The sequence below is a fragment of the Calidris pugnax genome, unplaced genomic scaffold (assembly GCF_001431845.1).
Source record: "Calidris pugnax isolate Ruff unplaced genomic scaffold, ASM143184v1 scaffold188, whole genome shotgun sequence".
NCBI classification, from domain to species: domain Eukaryota; kingdom Metazoa; phylum Chordata; class Aves; order Charadriiformes; family Scolopacidae; genus Calidris; species Calidris pugnax.
Genome location: NW_015091257.1, coordinates 15676203 through 15695947, shown reverse-complemented (window position 1 = coordinate 15695947; position 19745 = coordinate 15676203). Strand labels below are relative to the sequence as shown.

Sequence of the window (19745 nt, the reverse complement as noted above, 5' to 3'; positions counted from 1 at the left end):
CACTCCTCATTCTTTACTCGCATTTTCCATGTCCATACTACGAGTATGTTAAATCTTTCTGGGGAGCAGGTTAAAGGGAAATACTAAGCTGTGTCAGCCCATGTTAGTGGGAGAGGATCAGAAGGTCAGAGATGTCATCCATAGGCAGTAGGTACTTTTCATGCTTTGCAAACAGCAGCTAATTAACGCTGTGTGTTAGAATACTTGCTTTCAGAAACGGAGGTGTAAGCCGAGAATGCCCAGTGGATATTAAACCACGGGAATTCCAATTACTGTATCTCTGCTTGTACTAATCTAACCTGCTTATCACAGATTGTGGCTGGTACCCACACCTCCACACTTCCAGCCAGGTAGCTCATACTTGCTGGCAGAAGAATGGTTTTGTGTTGTGTCACAGGAAAGAGAGCAGAGGGGTCTTTCATTAAGGATTTAGCTGATGGAACAGAGAGCCTACGGACAACAAGAGCAAGAAACAATTTGGAAGGCTGTCTCAGACTACGATTAATTTGGATAAATTCAAGGAGAGTTCAGAACATCAACTTAATCAGGCCAGTGCAAGTGGCTGCATTCAGGAAGGAGAAATCAAAGGCATGGATAAAAGGCAAGAATAACTGATTAGGTAACAGCAATAGCTACTGGTAGGTACAACTACCAGGACTACCAGTAATATGGCAGAAGCGGAGCTCGGGGCTATAATGGACCTAGAAACTCATTACGAGTTACCATGATGCCATTGCAAAACTGGCACGTGACACTCTACACTGTTGCTCTACGCACAAACCAGCAATTATCTGCCCTTGGTACTTGCTGCCATTGTATTTTTAATTATTGGTGTCATGCACTTTAAGAATGATTTCTGCTACTCAAGGTCAGAACAAGAATGGTGACAGGTTTAGATCCGCCGGGTCACAGGGATGTGCTGGTTTTGGAATTCCCTGGAGAAAAGCAATTTCATTTGTAGGAGGCCATTGGCATAATGTAGCTCAGGTATCAATAAATGCTAACAAGAAAGACAGTTAAGCACGGTAGGAAGCTGCTGATACTGAACCACAGTTTTGGTAAGAGTGATCCCACCATGGTGCAAAAGCACAGCATGAACCTCCTGCCACCCCGAAAAGTCTGCAAGTACTGTGATTTTTTTTTTCCAGTTTCTCACTCTGGTAGAAGCCATGTGGGAAGCACATGTATTTTGACTTTTTCTGCCAGCCTCCAATCCTGTAAAGACTCACATACTCATGTAATAATACAAGTAGCAGTTGCCTTCAATGAGATGATACAGTGCAGAAAGTTAAGCATGCGTAAGATTTTTTCAGGATGGGAGCCCCGCAGCATGAAAATAATATTGCTCAAATGCTTCTCTAGGTGATGGAAAACTAAATTAATTAATGTTGATAAAGCCCTCTTTGATGAAAGCTGTTACAAAATCCACTGTACAATTATCTAGTGACTTAAAATGTGGTAATTGAATATAGTTAACGGAGTCCCTGGGGAAATCCAGCATATTGTTTGCCGAAATCTCTATCAAGATAGAATTGAAACTGCTGTAACAAACAAAAAAGCTGACAGGGAGGCTAAATGAGCTGTGGTACATTTAGAACAACCATAAAAATCTTCAAATCTGTCATTACTACTATCTATTTCTTTAATCTACTGGTTAAATACAATGATCCTATCAGCTTACACAGAAAGCAAGCACATAGTTTCCTCCTGGACAAGCTCAGCAATCAGAAAATAATCAAGTGTTGCAAAGGTACTGCTCGTTTCCAAAGGGCTGGCTTCGCTTAACTTTAGACTTCGGCAATTACAGAGTGAATGTGTTTTGGTAAATGAAAATGTTCAGGGACAAAAAAGGGATTAAGGTTTCCTCCGATAATTTGGTGTTTGGTTCTGTTAAACTAGATAGAGGAGGAGCAGCTGACTGAGATTTTATCTGGGCAGAAATAAATACTGGTCCTCTCACTTCGACTGCTCTCCCAAGGCACATTTTTCTCTGCTTTGTGACCAGTGTCTCCCCATGTCTCCCTTGGTCCACACACTAGGTTCAGCCTGGACTCCAGCTGCGCACGATTAATCTCCGAATGCAATACAGTCTGATCCAACCCTGGGGCAGGATTTTTCCTCCCTCTTTTATCTCACCTTTAAAGTGCTTTTCAGAATTCGCAGCTGGTGCAGTTTTTCATTGACTACTGGATCGCTACATCTCTTTATAAAAGATTTCTTATACTCCAGCTTAGTGGAAATCCGGTATTCTCCTAAAGGAGACAGGCTGGCCTGCTCCAAGGCTCTGTACAAATCTTGCAAGGAGTCTGCTGTTTTTTCCTCTATATTTTCAACTGTAATGAGAAAAAGGAAAAAAAAAAAAGAAAAGAAGAGTAAAAAATAGAGAAAGGAACAGTGTATCATTAATGTGATTATAGGAAGATCTATCGAAAACCTTCGCAAAACGTTTAACAGGTTTAACTAGACCATAAGGAGAACGTTTCACACCCGCCAAGTTCCTGAAAATAAGTGCTGCGATTGTAACTGCTCCTTCTCACTAACTATTGCTGTCAGGAGAAAGGAAGAAAAACTTTCAAGAATGTAGAGTCTTGACCCGCAAAAAAAGAAGAAAAAAAAGAGAAATAGTGCAAGGTGTAGTAATATTACAGTGACATACTGTCAGAAACCACATCTTTAGTATTGCAGTTAAATATGCTGGTGACTTTGTTACTGCAAGGAAATGAAACCCTGGAAGCATCCTTCTGAGGAAGGTGATCAGGGATCGGATCTTGACCCAAGAGCACTGATACAGGTTTCAAGATTATATTTATGATGGTGGCCTTGGAATGACATATCATTTTCCTTCCTAGAAAAGTCCACTTCTTTTTGTCTCTTGTTTTTGATACACAAGACTGTTGTTCAATAGTCAGTAACACTGTCACTTGTGTTAGCTTTTTACTCTACCATTACCTGAAGGTTCAGCAGCAGACTATGGACCGGACGTAAGAGCGCGTTCATGACAGCCTACCCAGTAGCGCGGCAAACGAAACCAGAGCTGTTTGCATTCTAGGTTTATTTATTTATTTATTATAGGTTCTAAAATATTTGTTCTAACCAGTACTGGGAACATTTTAAAGGAAAAAATAAAAAAGAAAGATTTTGCTTCTCTAAAAAAACAGTCAAGCAAAGGTTGGGCGTGAAATGTTACTCTGATATGAAATGCTTTATTTAGAGAGCATCAAAACATTTCAACTTCTCACACACCATCTCCTCCAGAAGAAACTGTTGATGACTCCATACAAACTTGGGAAGTGCCAGTGAAGTGCCAGGATTAGCTGACTGGTGACCAGGAGAAGTCCTGGGGGAGCAGCCAACCAGTGGGACAGGCAGCTCCGTCCCTGCTGCCCCTCACACACCAAGACACCAGTACATACAATGGCTGGTCACTGTCTGCACACAGCCTCCCAGTTGTCTCCAGAGCTCGCAGGACCCCCCAACCCAGTCCTGGCTTTTATAGTGGTGTATATATTCCTGGCCCAAGCTGCCTGTGTCCTCAGGACGTTTTCATGAAAGCTCTTATAGGAAGGTTACAGCTGTTTGGTTTCAAGTACTACTTTTATCCTGTGATTGGCTCTGCACCAAGACATAGCCATCTCCACTGGCTGAAAATTCAGCACATGCTGAAGTACACCTAAGTAGTGAGCCTCAGACTCCTCAGGTCATTAGAAGGTTTTTTTATTGAGCACCATCACGGAGGACAGTTTGTGTTTAGAAGTGACATTTCTAGCCCACCAGGAGCTACCCAAGGCAACCTCCCATTCAAGCCCATAGCACACAGTACAGCAACTACTCACCTCAGGCTCAAGCAAGAACTGTGGAGACCCAAGTCTACACACCCCATCACAAGAAGTGTTTGTATTTGTACAGATCTTTATATAAATAATTTTGCAGTTGGCAACTAATCTAGCTATATCTCTCATCAGTTTAGTCGCTACTGTTTTTAAAACACTTTTTTTTTTTTAATTTTAAGAGATATGGAAGTGAAGAAGGGCTAGAGGCTTTTTATTGATGGAGGTGTCGTGGGTCTGTACAGAGTTCTCTAAATCCTCCCATTGTGTGCTACCGTGCTTGGAGAGCTGGGTTCACCCCTGTAAGAGGCAAACAGGACTTAAAGAAAAATAGAAATGAGATGCATTGCTTTTTCTTGTCATTTTTTTTTCATCTTAAAACATCTAATATGTTAAAGGGTAAAATATTTAGTAGCTGAATACTCAAAGATTGGTTAAAACTGCCCATGGTCTTGATTTTTATGCTTTCGTAAAAAGTCCATGCAGCAACGAGATCAGATGTTTGGGATCTCTCTATCAGTTCCTATTGCTGAATACTGAAGTCACCAGTCTGACAGCTGGGGATTGTGAGTGATTTGCTAAAGGGCAAAGGGAAAAAACCCACCTTGATCTGCCAGGGGAGTATTTCACATCTGTTTCTCTCTTTCTCTTATCCCTTGCTATGCAAGGCAAAAAAGATCTTTCCGTGTCTCTTTTCCCCAGCAGCATTGCCACGTTGTACCCTCAGGGGATTAGTGGGGGAAAAGTCTGCTGAAGAACGGAATCAGTGCTTTGACTCCATGTCATCTAAATTTACTTTGCTAGGGTGATGTAGTGCCTGGATCAGCAACCAGCCATCATGTCCAGGCTTGCCATCGAAAACCCATGGCTTCCTGAAACACTAAAGGTTCCCACCATGGCAAAGGACAATGTCTAGGTCCAACCCCGAGGTTCGATCGCGAATGACAAGTGCCTTTAATGAATCTGGAAGGCAGCACAGTCTGTGTGGGCTCAAAAGCCAGGCTTGGGGGCTTGTGCTACCTTCTCTCCCCTGTGCCACTGGCCTGGTGGTCTGCTCGGCTGGTGCTCCTCATGGCTCACCTCCTCTGGCAGCCAGCCACTGCTCAGTGTGGGCCTCAGAGGAACTAACTGCTCACAGGGAATTCTTGCCCTCACCCCAAATGGGAACAGCTCTGAGGCTGCATGGGAAGAAGCACAGGACCACAGGGGCACGATGCAGGCAGGGTTGGGCAGCAGAGCACTGATGGCATCAGCACATCACCTCCACCCGGCTGGGGCTGCCTCCCCCAGGCTCTGTCACCACCTCGGTGCTGTAGCTATGAGCAGCGTGTAGAAAAGGGGGTGGGATTTGCTACAATGGAAAGAGCATGGAAGAAAAACAGCAGGTCCCTTCCTTTAAATGTCTTGCTGCTGCTGCTGAAGCTGGGGAAGCTCAAACAGGGCAAGACACCGCCTTGTTCCACCCACGGCGGGGGAGAGGGCAGCAAGCGTCACGCTAACACATCCCAAGCCCTTAATATTTTCCAAAGAAACACTGAAGGTGGTGGTAGTGCTGCTCTCAATGGCTCTCAGTAGGCGGGAATGAGATTAGACACAAATCTCCCCTCCTTCACCCTTCTGCTAAAGGCTTTGATTGATTTTCTGTAGGTGCTGGTGAAACCCTTGGTACCATAAAGCATCTGAGGTACTTGATTAGATATACAGCTGAGCTTAAAACATATTTTCTTTTTTCAAATTGGTGGATTTGTATGCAAGTCATGCTATTACAGGAGGGCTGTCTCCTTAAGGAAGAATAAGGCCTCAGGTAATGCCTTGTTTAAGTAGAAAATGTGGCCTAATGGGATTTGCAGATGACCTCAGAACAGCAGGCTGTTTTTCACCCTCACTTGGCTGCTGAGCCACGGGTTACATCTCTCCTGTTTCTCTGAGTACGCTGTCGGGGAGCTGTTTCTACCTCCTGCTAAAAAGGAGGGTCTCTTCTCTGAAGCAGTAATTTTGTCCCCTGCCCCACCCAAGCCCAAACTCTGGAGCAGAAATAAAGCTGCATAAACTCTGCAGCACACAGGATCTAAATTCAGAACTGTATCTTCCAAATATAAGAACATACAGGTACTAAATTTTTTAACAATGAAGCTTCTTCTGTGTCTTCAAGTGAATGCAAAGCCATTTGCATTAAATTTAGGAGGTAAAGCCTACACCAGCCTAGTAAATGGTGTGTTATTAAGTTTCATTATTCTGCTTTCCCCATGAGAGTTTCTGAACTTTTTGTACTCTGCCCTCTCTTCTTAACATGCTGTAAATATTTGTATCTACTTATATATTTTCTTAGGAGAGGGAGCTGGAGAATGTGGCTGTGTGGGTGAAGCACCAAGAGGTGAGGAATGGTTTGGGTTGTTGGCGTTCAGGAAAAGCTGGTGGGATTTCTACACTGTGCTATCATTTGTTGTTCAAAAGAGCATGCCCTGAGCTCGATGGTGTACTAAGTGTAACCACCTCCTGCCTCTGTTGGACTATTCATTTTTCCATTATTTCCCTCTTACAAACCAAGATCCTAAGAGCAATAAAAAAGAACATCAGCCACTTGAGTGAAAAGTGACCAGAGAAAAACAGTTGACATCAGTATTTACATGGATCAAGAGATGATTGGTCCATGTAAACTGATGATTCAGGATGATGATACTGAATTAAGGCCACACAGAAGGCCACCATTGCAACCCAGATGGCTAACACATCACACCCTGGACACAGAGAATCTCTAGGCACATGTTTCTCATAAATCTGCTCTAAATACATGGAATAACCTCTAATAATTTTCAGTGGAGGTTCCTGTGCTTCCATGACTCACTTCCCTGTAACAGCTGAAGCCACTGGAAGCTTGCATGGTTCCCCTTGCATGGGGAAACCCTTTCAATGAAGTACCAGAGGAATCAGTAGTTTCACCAGGGACTACAAGTGCACGTAACTGCCCCTGTACGGGTAGTACAACACAGTTAATCATAAATTTTGTTACCCACTGTGCTGACAAGGTCAGGTTTTTTTAATGGTTAATGCTCTACTTTGAGGCCCCTTTACGCTTTGCTCGTGCCTCCTAACTCCCCATCATCTTCAGACTCCTTGTCCTGACTGATGGACACCACTGCCACCCTGACAGCATTTTCTGTTTTTCCCCTATCCTCTTTGGTGTTTGCTACCTTTACAACTTAGTGACGCATTTTCCTCCATCATGCAACTCCTCTCATGCCCGCCCACTCCTCTACTTGCAATTAGCCCTGCATTTGAACAAAATTACCACCCCCTGCAAATTCCAAGAAAGCTGAGCTGCTCCAAAGTCTGTGACAGAGAGTGAACAAGGCACAAACAGTCAGATTGAAATCCCCTGGCTCCACTGAAATTAAAACTCTCATTTTCATTCCTTTTGATGAACTCACTTCCTCTGGTAAAGGAACCATCTCAGCTTTCTCAGAACCTTAAGGAGGCAATTTTGTTAGAATACATCACTAATTACGTTACTAAGTGGCTCCCATTTGTTATTTCTCTCCCACAAATGCCCAAGATTTTCTTCCAATTTGAGAGTTACAACTTTCTACTTCACTTTTTGCAGAGGGGAGGCACCTACCTGAAGCCTCCAGAAGCTTTCTGTGGGTGTCACTATATGTTCCACCAAAACAGAGAGCATCCCTGGCTTCTGGGAAACAGTCTCAAGATAAATAATAAGGGCCCTGATGCACAAATCTCTGTGGGATGGTTTTTTTCCCCCTTTGCCTTCTTGACCCTGTGGCATCTATGTTGGGAATAGAGAAGCTTGTCTGCCACGAGCTAACTAGTAAATGATAATCCCAGGACCGACAAAATGTTTTGTAATCTTCTGATGCCACAGCATGTTGGCTGTGCCATGTCTAACAGGTCTACCAAAACCCACCTGGTCCCCCAGTGATTTCACTGCCAGGCAGTGCAGCAGACAGATGTGTGGACCCCTTGGGAAGGAGAGGTCTCCCATGGCAGGCTCTTGAGCCCCAGCTCAGGCTATCTGCTGGCCCAAGTGTGTGAACGGGCAGGCAGGGACAGGGGACGTAATGTGGCAACAGGGACCAACAGCCTGGCTGCACCTGTAAACCCCAGGGAACAAGTTAGAAGAAAGACAGAAGGGATCTCCCCATAATTAAGGTGAGAAAGTGAAAGAGTAGGAGAGAGGACGTGGTTTTCAGTTGTGTTGGAGGGGAGGAGAGAGAAGAAATCCTCCAAAGAAGTAGTTGTTGGTTTCTCAGTGCAAGGCTTAAACCCATCTTTGCTGCTGTTCAGGTTAATCGTTAAGAGTCCAAACTGCTCAGGAGGGAGACATATCCAAATGCTTATGATGCAAAGGAACAGGATTTACAGCCATTTTTTACACTATCTGGATGGATGGCAGGCAGACTAAGCTAGGTATTTCCTTTCCCCCCAGACTACAAGCTAAAAGGAATGAAACGGTGAAATCAAGGAAAGATTTACAAGGAGACAGTAGTGTCTACACAGCTGTGTGCTGTGCTTGAGGTGAACCCTCTGCACAGGTATGGGGGAGCCACGGTGACATGAAAAGTCGGGTCCTGGTAGGAAAATACTACAAGTCGCATCCCTGATTACTGAGAAAAGGAAGAAGCAACACAGTGTTTAAGCCTGGAACAGCACAGCAGGCAGGAGGTGCAACAAGATGCAGCTCAGGTCTACATGGAAGCCAGCTGCTCATCATCTGCTCTGGGTAATATAGAGCAGATTTCCCTGTTAAAGCACAAATAGAAACCTGTGTCATCTCCTATGCCATGTTATGGCAAAATCAAGGCCTGAATGGGCCTATATATACACATATACATATATATATTAAAGTTTTCCACGAGTTTAAGCAAGCTGAAGAAAAACTGGGGGCTTCTTGTGGCCCTTCCACTTCCACCTGGCCTTTCCAACCCTTCTCTCTTTTATTCCTTCTCTTTGCCTGGGTTTTTCTGACTTGCGTAATCATCCAACCTTTCTGGCCCCATGTACCTGAAACTGCAGGATTTCGCCCAAAGTCTTGAGTCAAGAAAGGGAGAAACTTGTCTAAAAACAAGCTTTGATACATGTGTTTAGCAAAACATTAGTGGCTGGATGATCAGAAAATGAGTATTAAATTTGCATTTTATAGCATTCTTTCCTCTAAAGAGGAAGCATTTTTGGGTTACTAGGATAGTTGTACACACTTTCTATTCTTTCCCATTATGTAAACCTGCAGGCAAAAAAGATATTCTCTAGAGAGCGTATTCACTGAAAGCACCAGCACAACAGAGCTCTGCAATACGCTGGAGTTTTCCACCTGATGGTAGGAGGCTGCCTCTCCTCTCACATGCATGAGCATGAATCGTTTTCTTGAAATGAAGTGAACTCTGCAGGCAAGTGGAAAACTAATCTCCCATAGGACAGATTTCTGAAGGTATTTCAGGCATTTTTCACTACATAACCGCTTTTAAAAGACCTGACCCTAGCCTTTGTAAGGCCTGAGAGATGCTAAACCTTTGCTGTGGTACCAAAGGTCTAATTCTTTTTGTGAACTATTCATGGCACTAGCGGTTTTCTTTTTGGATCAGTAGATCCCTGCAAATCTCTTTCCCTCTCAGGTGACTCTTCTGGTGGCACTTGAATGACAAGCTGCCTACACCTTGTCACAGCCTTGTGAGCCACCACTGCCCTGCGGACTGCTACCTGTGAGCTGGCAGGCTGGAGCACCTTCAACCTCCAGGCTTCATGGGACACTTGAGCTGGTCCTACTAGGAGTCTCACACCCACGTCAGTCACCTCTCTTCAGCTTTCCACACAACTGGAATGGCTTATTAAAAACAGCTGACACTAAACTCAGCATTAAAAATAAATATCGATCCTCGAGGTTTCTCCCTGCAGACCTGCGTTGTGCTGGCAGTATCACTTAGGCATTTTCAACATCCACTCAGCAATGAAGCACAGGTGCCAGCAAATGGGTTAATATGTTAGTGAGAAGGGAAAACACAGGCAGAGGGAATAATTAGCTCGCTTTGTTCATGCTGCCTCTTGACAGCTCTTATACACCTCGAATGAGCATCAGGAGAAGCTCCTCATTTGCTCCCAGCCCTGCTGTTTCATGAGGTTATATTGGTGGGCTGTGATTTCAGAGAGGGCATAAGGAGGAAGATAACTCCAAAGCTTCCCAAAGTAACAGGGAACTCTGATCAGTGGCAGATCTTTTTGGCAGCAGTGTTATAATTGCATCCTTTGGTATTTGGACACGGTACTCTACTCATTAAGTTGCCTATGAAGAGATCAGTTTAGCCTTCATCTGCTGAACGGATTTTAGTGACTCTTTGGGACATTTTTAACACAATGAAATAGGATATCCTGACATTTTTCTATGCCACACATTGATACAAGTGCTGTTTAATTTTACTGCAAGCTACCAATGTTGAAGTGAACTAAACAGAGCAATTACATTTTGATGGTACACTTCCCCTCAGTCCCTGCGGTTTAGAAACAATGAAAAACTTCTTGAATTTATGAGGTAAGCTGGGAGCTGAAGCAAACTGGGTAAACTGTTACACGTCTGGGGATGCTGTGACTTTTAAATAGGACAAGGATGTCCCTACGGATACATCTCGCAAGCAAGATATGGAAGCAACTACTCCTTCAGCAAAATATTTTTTCACAAACCTAAGCTGTTACAGCATATGAACGTGTGAGAGGTTAAGTGACAAACAATATGGACCCAGCAACATTACTCACCAGTCAGAATCAAGCCACAGTCACGCTTGCACAACAGCAATGCCTGGCAAGGTTTAAGGGCTTGGTACCTGAAAGCAAGGCTGAACAGAAGGGGTATGTATTCCCGGTGAGCAACACCCACCGAGACAATGAACTCTGCTTCAGGCTACATCCCAAGTTTGCTTATATATATGAAAATGTAACACCGAGAGTGGAATTTTTGAAAGCACTTGCATCACTTAGGAATTGCAATCCTACTTTCAACATGAAAGAAACATGGTAAATTAGTGTGGGCGGAGGCCAGATTAATTTAATAGCCAGCTTAGTTACCTCTGTAATGTATTGCAGTCTGCTGGGGAAGAACCTCCCAAGGCGTTTATGAAAGGGACCTGAAATACTTCTGAAAACATTATCCCAGAAGATGTCATATTTATTCAGATATTCAGATTTATTATTGGATTTATAATTGCACATGTTATGATAGCTGCACTGATTAGATTCCAGACTAATTAATCTGCACCCTGATTTACATGTTACTTATGTAGGGCACAACACTGCCAAATACAAAGCACCCCCTGTCAGCTGCTGAATGCCCACCACACCGCCACGGTCTGGAAGCACTGCACAGAGTTCAAAGTACCTTTGAGAACAAAAGCTATTACTGTGATGAGAGAAATGCAATACCATGTGGCTTTTGTAGATATTATTCATGTCATCAGATGTCATCATGAGCTTGTGAACATGTATGCACCTTAACATAAAGCTCTCTCTCTCAAAACTGGCACGAGAGTCACAGAAGAAAGGTCTGTCCCCCATCCATTGGGCAGAATGTGTTCGCACACAAAAGAAACAAGAGAAAGGAAATGAACATTAGCCCTGACAGACAATGGTTATGCAAAGGCAAAACTGAAAATTTGCTGGCTTATTTCCTTTATTAAGCCCAAAATAACACCTTCCAAAAATCCTGACTTCATGAATAAATCAAATGCCTTCATTAAAGAAACATTTTCTGCCATTTTCTATACTTTATTTTAAGGCATACAGAAAAATATTTAACAAATGTGTATGCAATTAAATGCCAGGGACTGCTAATTACAGCCCTTCTGAATGCCTCTGCAAAACAAAGATACTCAATACAATATGTTAGAAAGGGTGGGGAAAAGAAAGAGAGGAAGCTGAAGACGATCTAATTCATACTAGCACAGATATATGCTGGCCTTTGGCTACAAGCAGCAAATAAGCCATCAGTGTAACCCCAAATCGCAGCCAAAGGACATTGTAGAGTCACATCTTTGCTTCTGCTTCTCTAATTCATTTCCAAAACATTTCACCTCTAACTAATTATGGAATTTAATGACAGAATGTAAAGGACTGGCTGGGGTTGCAGGCCATTCCAACAAGGCTTTAATGACATATCCTTCAGGTTGCAGAATCTTTATGTACTTAGCAGTGATTTATCAGCCCTGGCAGAGGCAGATACTTCAAAGGCAACCTTATATAAAAAATAAATTCTGCCTTTGCCAAGCATTGGAAAGAGCACTAAATTAAATTTAAAAATCAATTCCTACAGACAAGAGAGTCATAAAAACTCAGTGGGTTTGTCTATTTGGCCAACAGGCAAAAATTTATGACAGTACAGTTTTGTAATCAATAATAGCAATACAGTGTATTTTTGATCGGAAAAAATTAAAGATGCCAAAACAACATTACTAAATATTTAGGCTGATTTGTGACAGCCCCATTGAGCAGAAACACAAAACATGCATTTTGATGAATTTCCAACTAGTTTATGTCATACTATACTTTTTATTTTTCAAAAAAGAATATTAAAACTATCATAAGCTTTGTCACCTGCTGTAAGGCAGAATGATGTAATTTTATTCACTGCACATTTCCTGTTCGTGAGGCAAAAAAGCATAATTTACTTCTTTATAAAAGGGAAATATATATAACTATATATATATAATTTTATTGGTATTAACATAATGCAATACCATACATTGAGCAAACAGAAAGAAAACATTTCAAAATACATTTTTTAAAAGTATCTCCCCGTAAGATAGTATGAAATATCAAGTAATTAGCATTAACAATATTACAATACACCCTTAGCCAAATATATTAAGGAAAATCCACATTCTAACCACAGAGATAGAGGCAAACATCAACCCATAGGGGACCCAGAACATAATGATAAATACAATATCTGAATCTACTTCGAGTGACATCCAGACAAATACTGGCCCCAAAACAGCCCTCTGGAGTCTGGGTGTTATACAGAGAATACTTTGTGCCTGCTTGGCCAGGCAGCATCACTCACATGTTTAAGTCCTAGAAGATAAAGAGGAACTGAAGAGTTTATCTGCAGAGTCTAATAAATCTCAGCGTGAGGTATCTTCTCCGTCATCATCCAAACCAGTGTCAGTGTACCCTCTGGTAATTCATTAGAAATCATTAGATAAATGGAAGTCTCCGAAAGGTCTGTACATACCTCCACTTGACAGAATACACTTATTTAAGCATGACACAGTAAGGTGACTTCCTTCACTAACGTGAAGTACGCTTAAATGACATGACTTTGTCTGGTTGGCCTGAACGGGTTCACTGGAGTTCAGTACAAGCAACAGGATTTTACAGTTACCATGGCTGAATCCCTCTTTAATTCCTCCAGGTCTGCAGAACAAAACTGAGTGACATCAAAGCCCTTCCCCTGCCAAGACCCTCTTCCCCTTCCGTTCTCCCGTGCGGGGGGCAGTATTTTCTGCAAATGTGCTCCGTGTAGACTGGATCTGACTTTGTGCCTAGTCCCATTGTGGAAAGGGTGCATTCTTCAAAAGACTGGCCATGCCCTTTGACACCTTCCTGGAGGCCTCATTTCCAGGCATGTGGTTGTCTATGCTCTGTTATAAACATCAAAGTTATTCAAGAAGAACTGACTTTCTGAACGGAGGCCATTAGGTTGCTTGCAAGAGGCTGAAGTTGAGTCTCCGTCGTGCCAATTCGCTAATGATAAGTTTATCAACCTTTGAGTCCAATCGGTTCAGTGCCAAGAGAAGTGGATCCCATTTGACATGGAGAGGTGCTATCAACTCTCGCAGTGTATTAGCCTAATATGATAAAGCAGTGATACAATATGTTGAAAGAACTGTGAGGTGCCATTATTTCCATATCATATTAGTATATTAGAAATACTATCATGCAAAACAAGAGCAAATAGCAAATCTGGCATACAGTAGCAGCACTACAGAGCTTTTTGAATCTGCATGCAGCTATGCTCATAAGGACAGAGACATGGCACTGTTCTGCTTTACACTTTGCTCCGTTAAAATATCCATCCCTGATGCAAAAGAGGTATTTAGGGCAGAAAGTTATATATTCTCTCTTTGTGGATATGCTTAAAAAAAAGAAAAAAGAAAAGAACAGAACAAAGACCAATTAAAACCCCCACAATAAAACAAGAGAACAATACACATCCTAACTAACTTGGGTTGGTCTGCTTTATGTTTAGAAGACATTAGCTCATTTGGAAGCACTGGAAAAGGGTCACATGAATGAGGAGAAAGGAAGCAAAGAATGTGTCCCAAATCCACCAAACGTGCTACAAACACAGAAAAATATCCTGTTGGCAACTTATGCATGAACTAGAAAAAGAGGTGGCACAACACAGTCTGGCTCCTTTCATTATCCTAGCTGACATTCCAGCGTTGTGCAACGTTGAGTGAAGGGTAAGATATGGAGCTAGGAAATCATGTGATTTTGAAACCACACTGACATTACATACATCCAAAAGCTAGGGCTTGGGGACTTGAGAATCTTTGTGGACCTGTGTTAGCAAAGAAAGGAGAAAGAGAGAGGTGGAAATAAACAGCATAGAGCTCAGTTGTTTACTAAGACTTTCTGCATGGATATGCAGACTCTACACATGGGGCAGTTTCAAAAGTCCAGCTGCTGCCAGTACATACCCTATTTTATTGTCTACTACACTTATTTGTAAAAAAACATGAAACTTTCCATGAATCTTGAAATCCATCGTGATTTTACATCCCAGATATGACAAGCTGAGGGATGTTTTGTTGTTAAAAAAAACCCTTTGGGAAAGAGTTCAACTGTGCAGAATATAAAGATGTACAAATTCAATCCAATTTAACTGGTGAGACTTGTTTATCCCTTATTAAAGTGATTTTTTTCTGTTGTTGTTTTTAAAAGACTGGATGAAAAAGGAAGGAAAATATCAAGCATTGCCATTTTTACTCTAGAGCATATCACAAAAGGTCTGGGAAAGCAGAAAAGTTGTCTCAGTGACAGAAGGCACAAGGTGGAAAGAATCCCAGATGGAAACATCGGTGCCATTTATTCCACCCACGGCAGCAATTGGAAAATGAGTTTCCAGAGAGGCAGAGGGTGAGCATTGCTATATGGAACTCAAACTGAGTTCAGCCTCTCCTCCACTGCTGAGATTTTCCGGGGATTCTATGCATCAACAGGGAGGGGAGGAAAAAGAAGGGAGAGGAAAACAGTTTATATAACTAAATCCTAAGTATAGCAGTCAAGAGAAACTTTTACATAACTTATTGTTTAAAATAAGGAACATTTGAGTCTACAACCAAAATGAAAAAAAACCCCAAACCAACAATCCAACCCCCAAACCAAACCCTCGACAAACAAAAGGCGAAACCAGCACATTTCAGGACTCAAGGGGTTGAGGGAAGGAAGACTTCAGCAGACTGCAAAAGGAAATGTTTTTCACATTTCACCCTGTTTTACACTACAAACAGTCACAGAATTTAAAATCAGAGCTTTGGCTTTGTTTAGAAAAAGGCACTAAGTGAAAGAGGATATTGCTGCCTCAAATGTATCACTTCTGCAGCTTCGGGAGATCCTGTTGTCTCACGGATGTTGTTCTTATAACTTTATCTCTAAAATTCAGGAAGCTTAGTTTCAAAGGTCAGACTTTGGGGAAAGAAACTTGCCTTTTTGTGAAACAAGGTGGCTACGAAAATAAGGAGGGTTACTGAAGTTCAGGCAAGGGTGTTACCTAGTGGATGTCTCTACCCAGCTCTCCCACACACCCTGCTGAGGCTGGCTGGGATATGTCCTCTGTGTCTATGGGAGAATTGTGCTGCTTTCAACAGATGGTGGAACAGGACTATTTTATGTACCTAAAATCCAACTAAATTTTGCGTTAGAAGATGACTATTTCTGAAAAAAACACCCCTGGTAATAAGACACACTTTTGAAAAGGCTATTCAGTGATATTGTTAAGGCCATTATAGGCCTCTCATCAAACACTGGTAATTCTTGGATGTTCCAGTTTGGGTTAGTCACAATGTGTATGAACAGCCTTTCATTAGGACCTCTTAAGATAAGTGGTAGCATACGCTGTCCTATTTATCTGAAGGTGAATATAATTAACAGGCACACTTTCGGGGCTTTTCTAAATAGATTTTCTTATTAATTTACTACATCACTGTTACTGATAGTAACCAACTGTACAATATTTCCTATTAGTGTTTATACACATTAAGAGCTTAGAAATTTGAATTTTTGGTAGTAAAATTATTTTTCTTTATCGTTATAACACCATTTTTCTTGCTGGCATTAGCAAAATGATCTATGTAAAAAATCTCCAGCATATGGTTCCCTTTCTAGTTAAGGTTTTTAAAATTGTTTTAAAGGAGAACAAATACAAATAACAAAGAACAAGTAACGTGCTTTTGGATGGATACGTATTGACACTACAATTTATGAAACTCATGAGACTTGCAAACATTTTGAAAAATAAACCAACTGCCATTCACATACAAAAATGAATGTGACCCTATGAAAATAATGAAGTGAACTCACTGCATTTATCAACTAAATTATGTTTGCATTATGAGAAGAGCTTTACGGCAAATTACTTCCCCAGAGAGGTTACAGAAACAAAACTGCCTGCTATAAATCTCCGCTTATTTTTTCAGCTAATGCAGTCACATCAGATGGGAGGAATCTTACATTTGAGCAAACCTGTAGCAGTTACCCATCGAAAGTGGTGGTGACAGAACGCATCAGGGCTGGGACGAACCCGCCCAAGCAAGAGCAAAGGGATGCTCTGCAGACCTTTCTGGGCATGCCAACAGGTCTCAAAAAACAATAAAAATGTAAGCAAAGGGAGAAGAAAGTTCTCACTGAAGAGAAACGCTTGAGAGTCACAATCAATAAAGTCTCAAAATGGCTCTCACACAAGATGTCCTATGTAAGGAACAGGCGTGGAAGGTGAATCAAGTATTTCTTTTTCTCTTTGAGACCTATTTATAAATAATGAAGGCACACCAGCAGTCACTAATAAGAAGTAATTTAAGTTAGGGCTTTCACTTTGATGAGTTTTTTTAATAAAATGCATAACATTTTTTCACTGCCAGTTGAGAGTACACTTTCTTATGAATGTTCACATTATATATTTTGCCTAAATAGACTACAAGATGTTTGATTACTAGATGGCATGTTTATGGTAAATTCGCTTTTCAGAGAAGGGGTAGGTAGAATAATAGCAGGTTAATACACTTACTTTTGAAATGGGTACATAAGTTCTAGAAGAGGAAATTTCAGATTTACTATCTATAGTAACAATCAGTAAAACTGTAAACGCCTTTTGAATCTTTATCCTTTCCTTCATTTGTATCCTATTTTGTGTACATATGTCTACGTCTGTCTATATATTCACGAGAGATACAGAAGAACTTTGACTAGAAGCTCTTACCTATTATCTAGTCTAATAATGAAGCCTGTCTAGTTATGTATGTTCCCCTGAAGGTAAATACTATGCATGAGTAATCAGGCTCTAAACAAGAAAGAATGCCAACACGGGAGAAAAGAAATCCCTCCCCGTGTGCCACAAGCTGCTACCTGGCTCTTTCTGTCATAAGTCCAATGGCAGATCCACCTCCCTCCTAACTGGGGAAATGCCTCATAGGGAAATGCCTCAATGCTATTTGAAACGGAGTCCTCGGGAGCAATGCTGGCAGATCTACAGACTGTCTATTGCTCAGTGGTGGGAAGCTCCTACCATCTTCAGGACTGCTCAGGTCTCAGACAGATGCCACACAGAGATGAAAAGGAGCTGGTATAGAGCCTGGCAATGAGATTGCCTAAGGAAAGAGGGCTTCGATGACATATCCAGTGCAGATAGAGACACTATACTCCAAAGCAGCATCTCAGCAAGTTGTCTTGCAAGAAGCCAGTTAGATGTGGAAGCAGTAGCTGGAGTCACTCAGTTCTCCTCTGGAGTCTGAGTTACTGCAGTAAAGGGCAGCGCATCAAACAATGCTAAGACAGAAATATGCCATCTACAAACGCCAAGTGCCAGTTTTCCCAATGCTACAGCACATGCTTTAGCATCCCTTATGTCCTTAACTGAGCTAAAAGTGACAACAAAGGAACACCAAAAGCACAGATGTTGTATGAGAAAGCACCACAATGAGGAATGGGGACGGGGAGGACAGGTGGTTGTGTCAGACCACGTATAACCTCCAGTGTCTGCTCCTGCACGAGTGCTGCAGTTAGCCCCGTGAGAAGAACAAGGTGAGGAAATTACAGGGCTCTGATCTGCAGGGATTCTTCCTCTCACTTACTAGAGTATTTCTACCCATGCAAATGTATCCCAGCTCCCCCAATATGTGTTTCATATACTACAGTCATTGCTAAATAACCCTCTACTTACTCAGTACTAAAGAACTAAATAAAAAACCCCAAACAACAAAGTAAGCAAAATCCCCACTAGAGTTACAATGAAAAGCGCCTGGACAACTCAAAATTCATAAAGTTGTCCTACACTGTCCAGCACCACACCACTGACATATCTATTAGTACACAGAATATTATCCTCTCTATGATCCTGTCTTAAGCTGTGCGCGTGGACACTGAATCATATCTAGCACACCTCATGTGCAGGGGAGACCTTTCAAGCCCAATAAAGTCATTGTGCTTTTCTCCAGACTCTTGCTGTGGCTTACAGCTGTGATGCCTGACACTGCTCTGTCCCAAGGCATAAATGCAGACACCTCACTGGCGGTGCGTGCTGCAACCACCTTCATCCAAAGCACTCTTACTGCTTCGTGGAAGCCACATCCGATAAAAACAGCCATGGACTTCGAAGTCCACGGAGACAGACCTCTCAAGCCTTTCTAACCCTTCTTTCTGCGCTACCTTCTGCTAAAGTAAAGCTTCACACGGAAATGTCAAGCAAGAAGTTTACATAAGGAATATGCATTTGCTTCATGAACACTGCTTCCCTAAACGACAAGAAGCTTTTTGCCAATGCCACTAGAGCCCATATATTATTTGCTATTCGTTTATGGAGGTTTTATTAAGCGACAAACTTCCAGCTTGCTTGAAAAAACAGAATGATACCAGTACCAGTAACTAAACGTCTAATGAAGGAGTGCACCCACTCATACAGACCGCAGTTTTGGTAGCTCTCTGGTGTGTGTGGCTTTTGTGTTCTGTTTTTTGTTTGTTTGTTTGTTTGTTTTTTAATGTAGCATGTCAAACCATCAAATTACTAATTCTTACTACATTACTATATTATATTCTTACTAATTCTGCCTATATTATGCCCCTCCATATTAGATATAACTCATGGCTGTTATTGTGCTGCATAGGTGTCTCTCTAATATCTGTAAAATTATGTCCTTTAGTTCCTTACAGGGATCTTACTGAAGTGACAGTCCATAACTCCAAGATGAAGCAATTTTGTCTTGTGTCTCTGTCAGAAATCCAGTTATTTTTCTAGAGTAGTTTGTTTTGTAACCATTGTAAACTAATACAAGAGTTGCTCCAAGACACAGGAGTCCCTCTAATTTGGGACATAAACAGAGAGACTGGAAATCTGAAAAAAATCTATTGTTACTGGTACAAAAAGAAAAACACCCTTCATTCTTTTAAAGGGGAAAAAAAAGGCACACAGTTGAATAACCATGGTGAGGAAAAAAAAAGAAGCTGGCTGAATTTCTTATAGTTTTATATATGTTCAGAGGGTGCAAGATGTAAAAAAGGACTTCAGCATCCTACTGGGCAATTTATGAATTCTGAAAATGTTGTTCAAATGTTACATATTAGCACTCTAATTGCTGGGTTACACTGAAACTAAGTTACATATGTCTACGTGACAAGCACCACCCAAGAGAAGTCCATGTTACACTCAGA

The 19745-nt window shown here is 41.7% G+C and overlaps 1 protein-coding gene across 1 annotated transcript in view; it reads right to left on the bottom strand.

The window, feature by feature from the left end:
- CNKSR2 (connector enhancer of kinase suppressor of Ras 2) overlaps positions 1-19745 on the bottom strand; it is a 183876-nt gene that overhangs the window by 3489 nt on the left and 160642 nt on the right. Inside the window, exon 21 of the mRNA XM_014960185.1 lies at positions 2137-2333. Within this exon, the coding sequence (XP_014815671.1) occupies positions 2137-2333 (197 nt within the window). The remainder of the gene's footprint in view (positions 1-2136; positions 2334-19745) is intronic.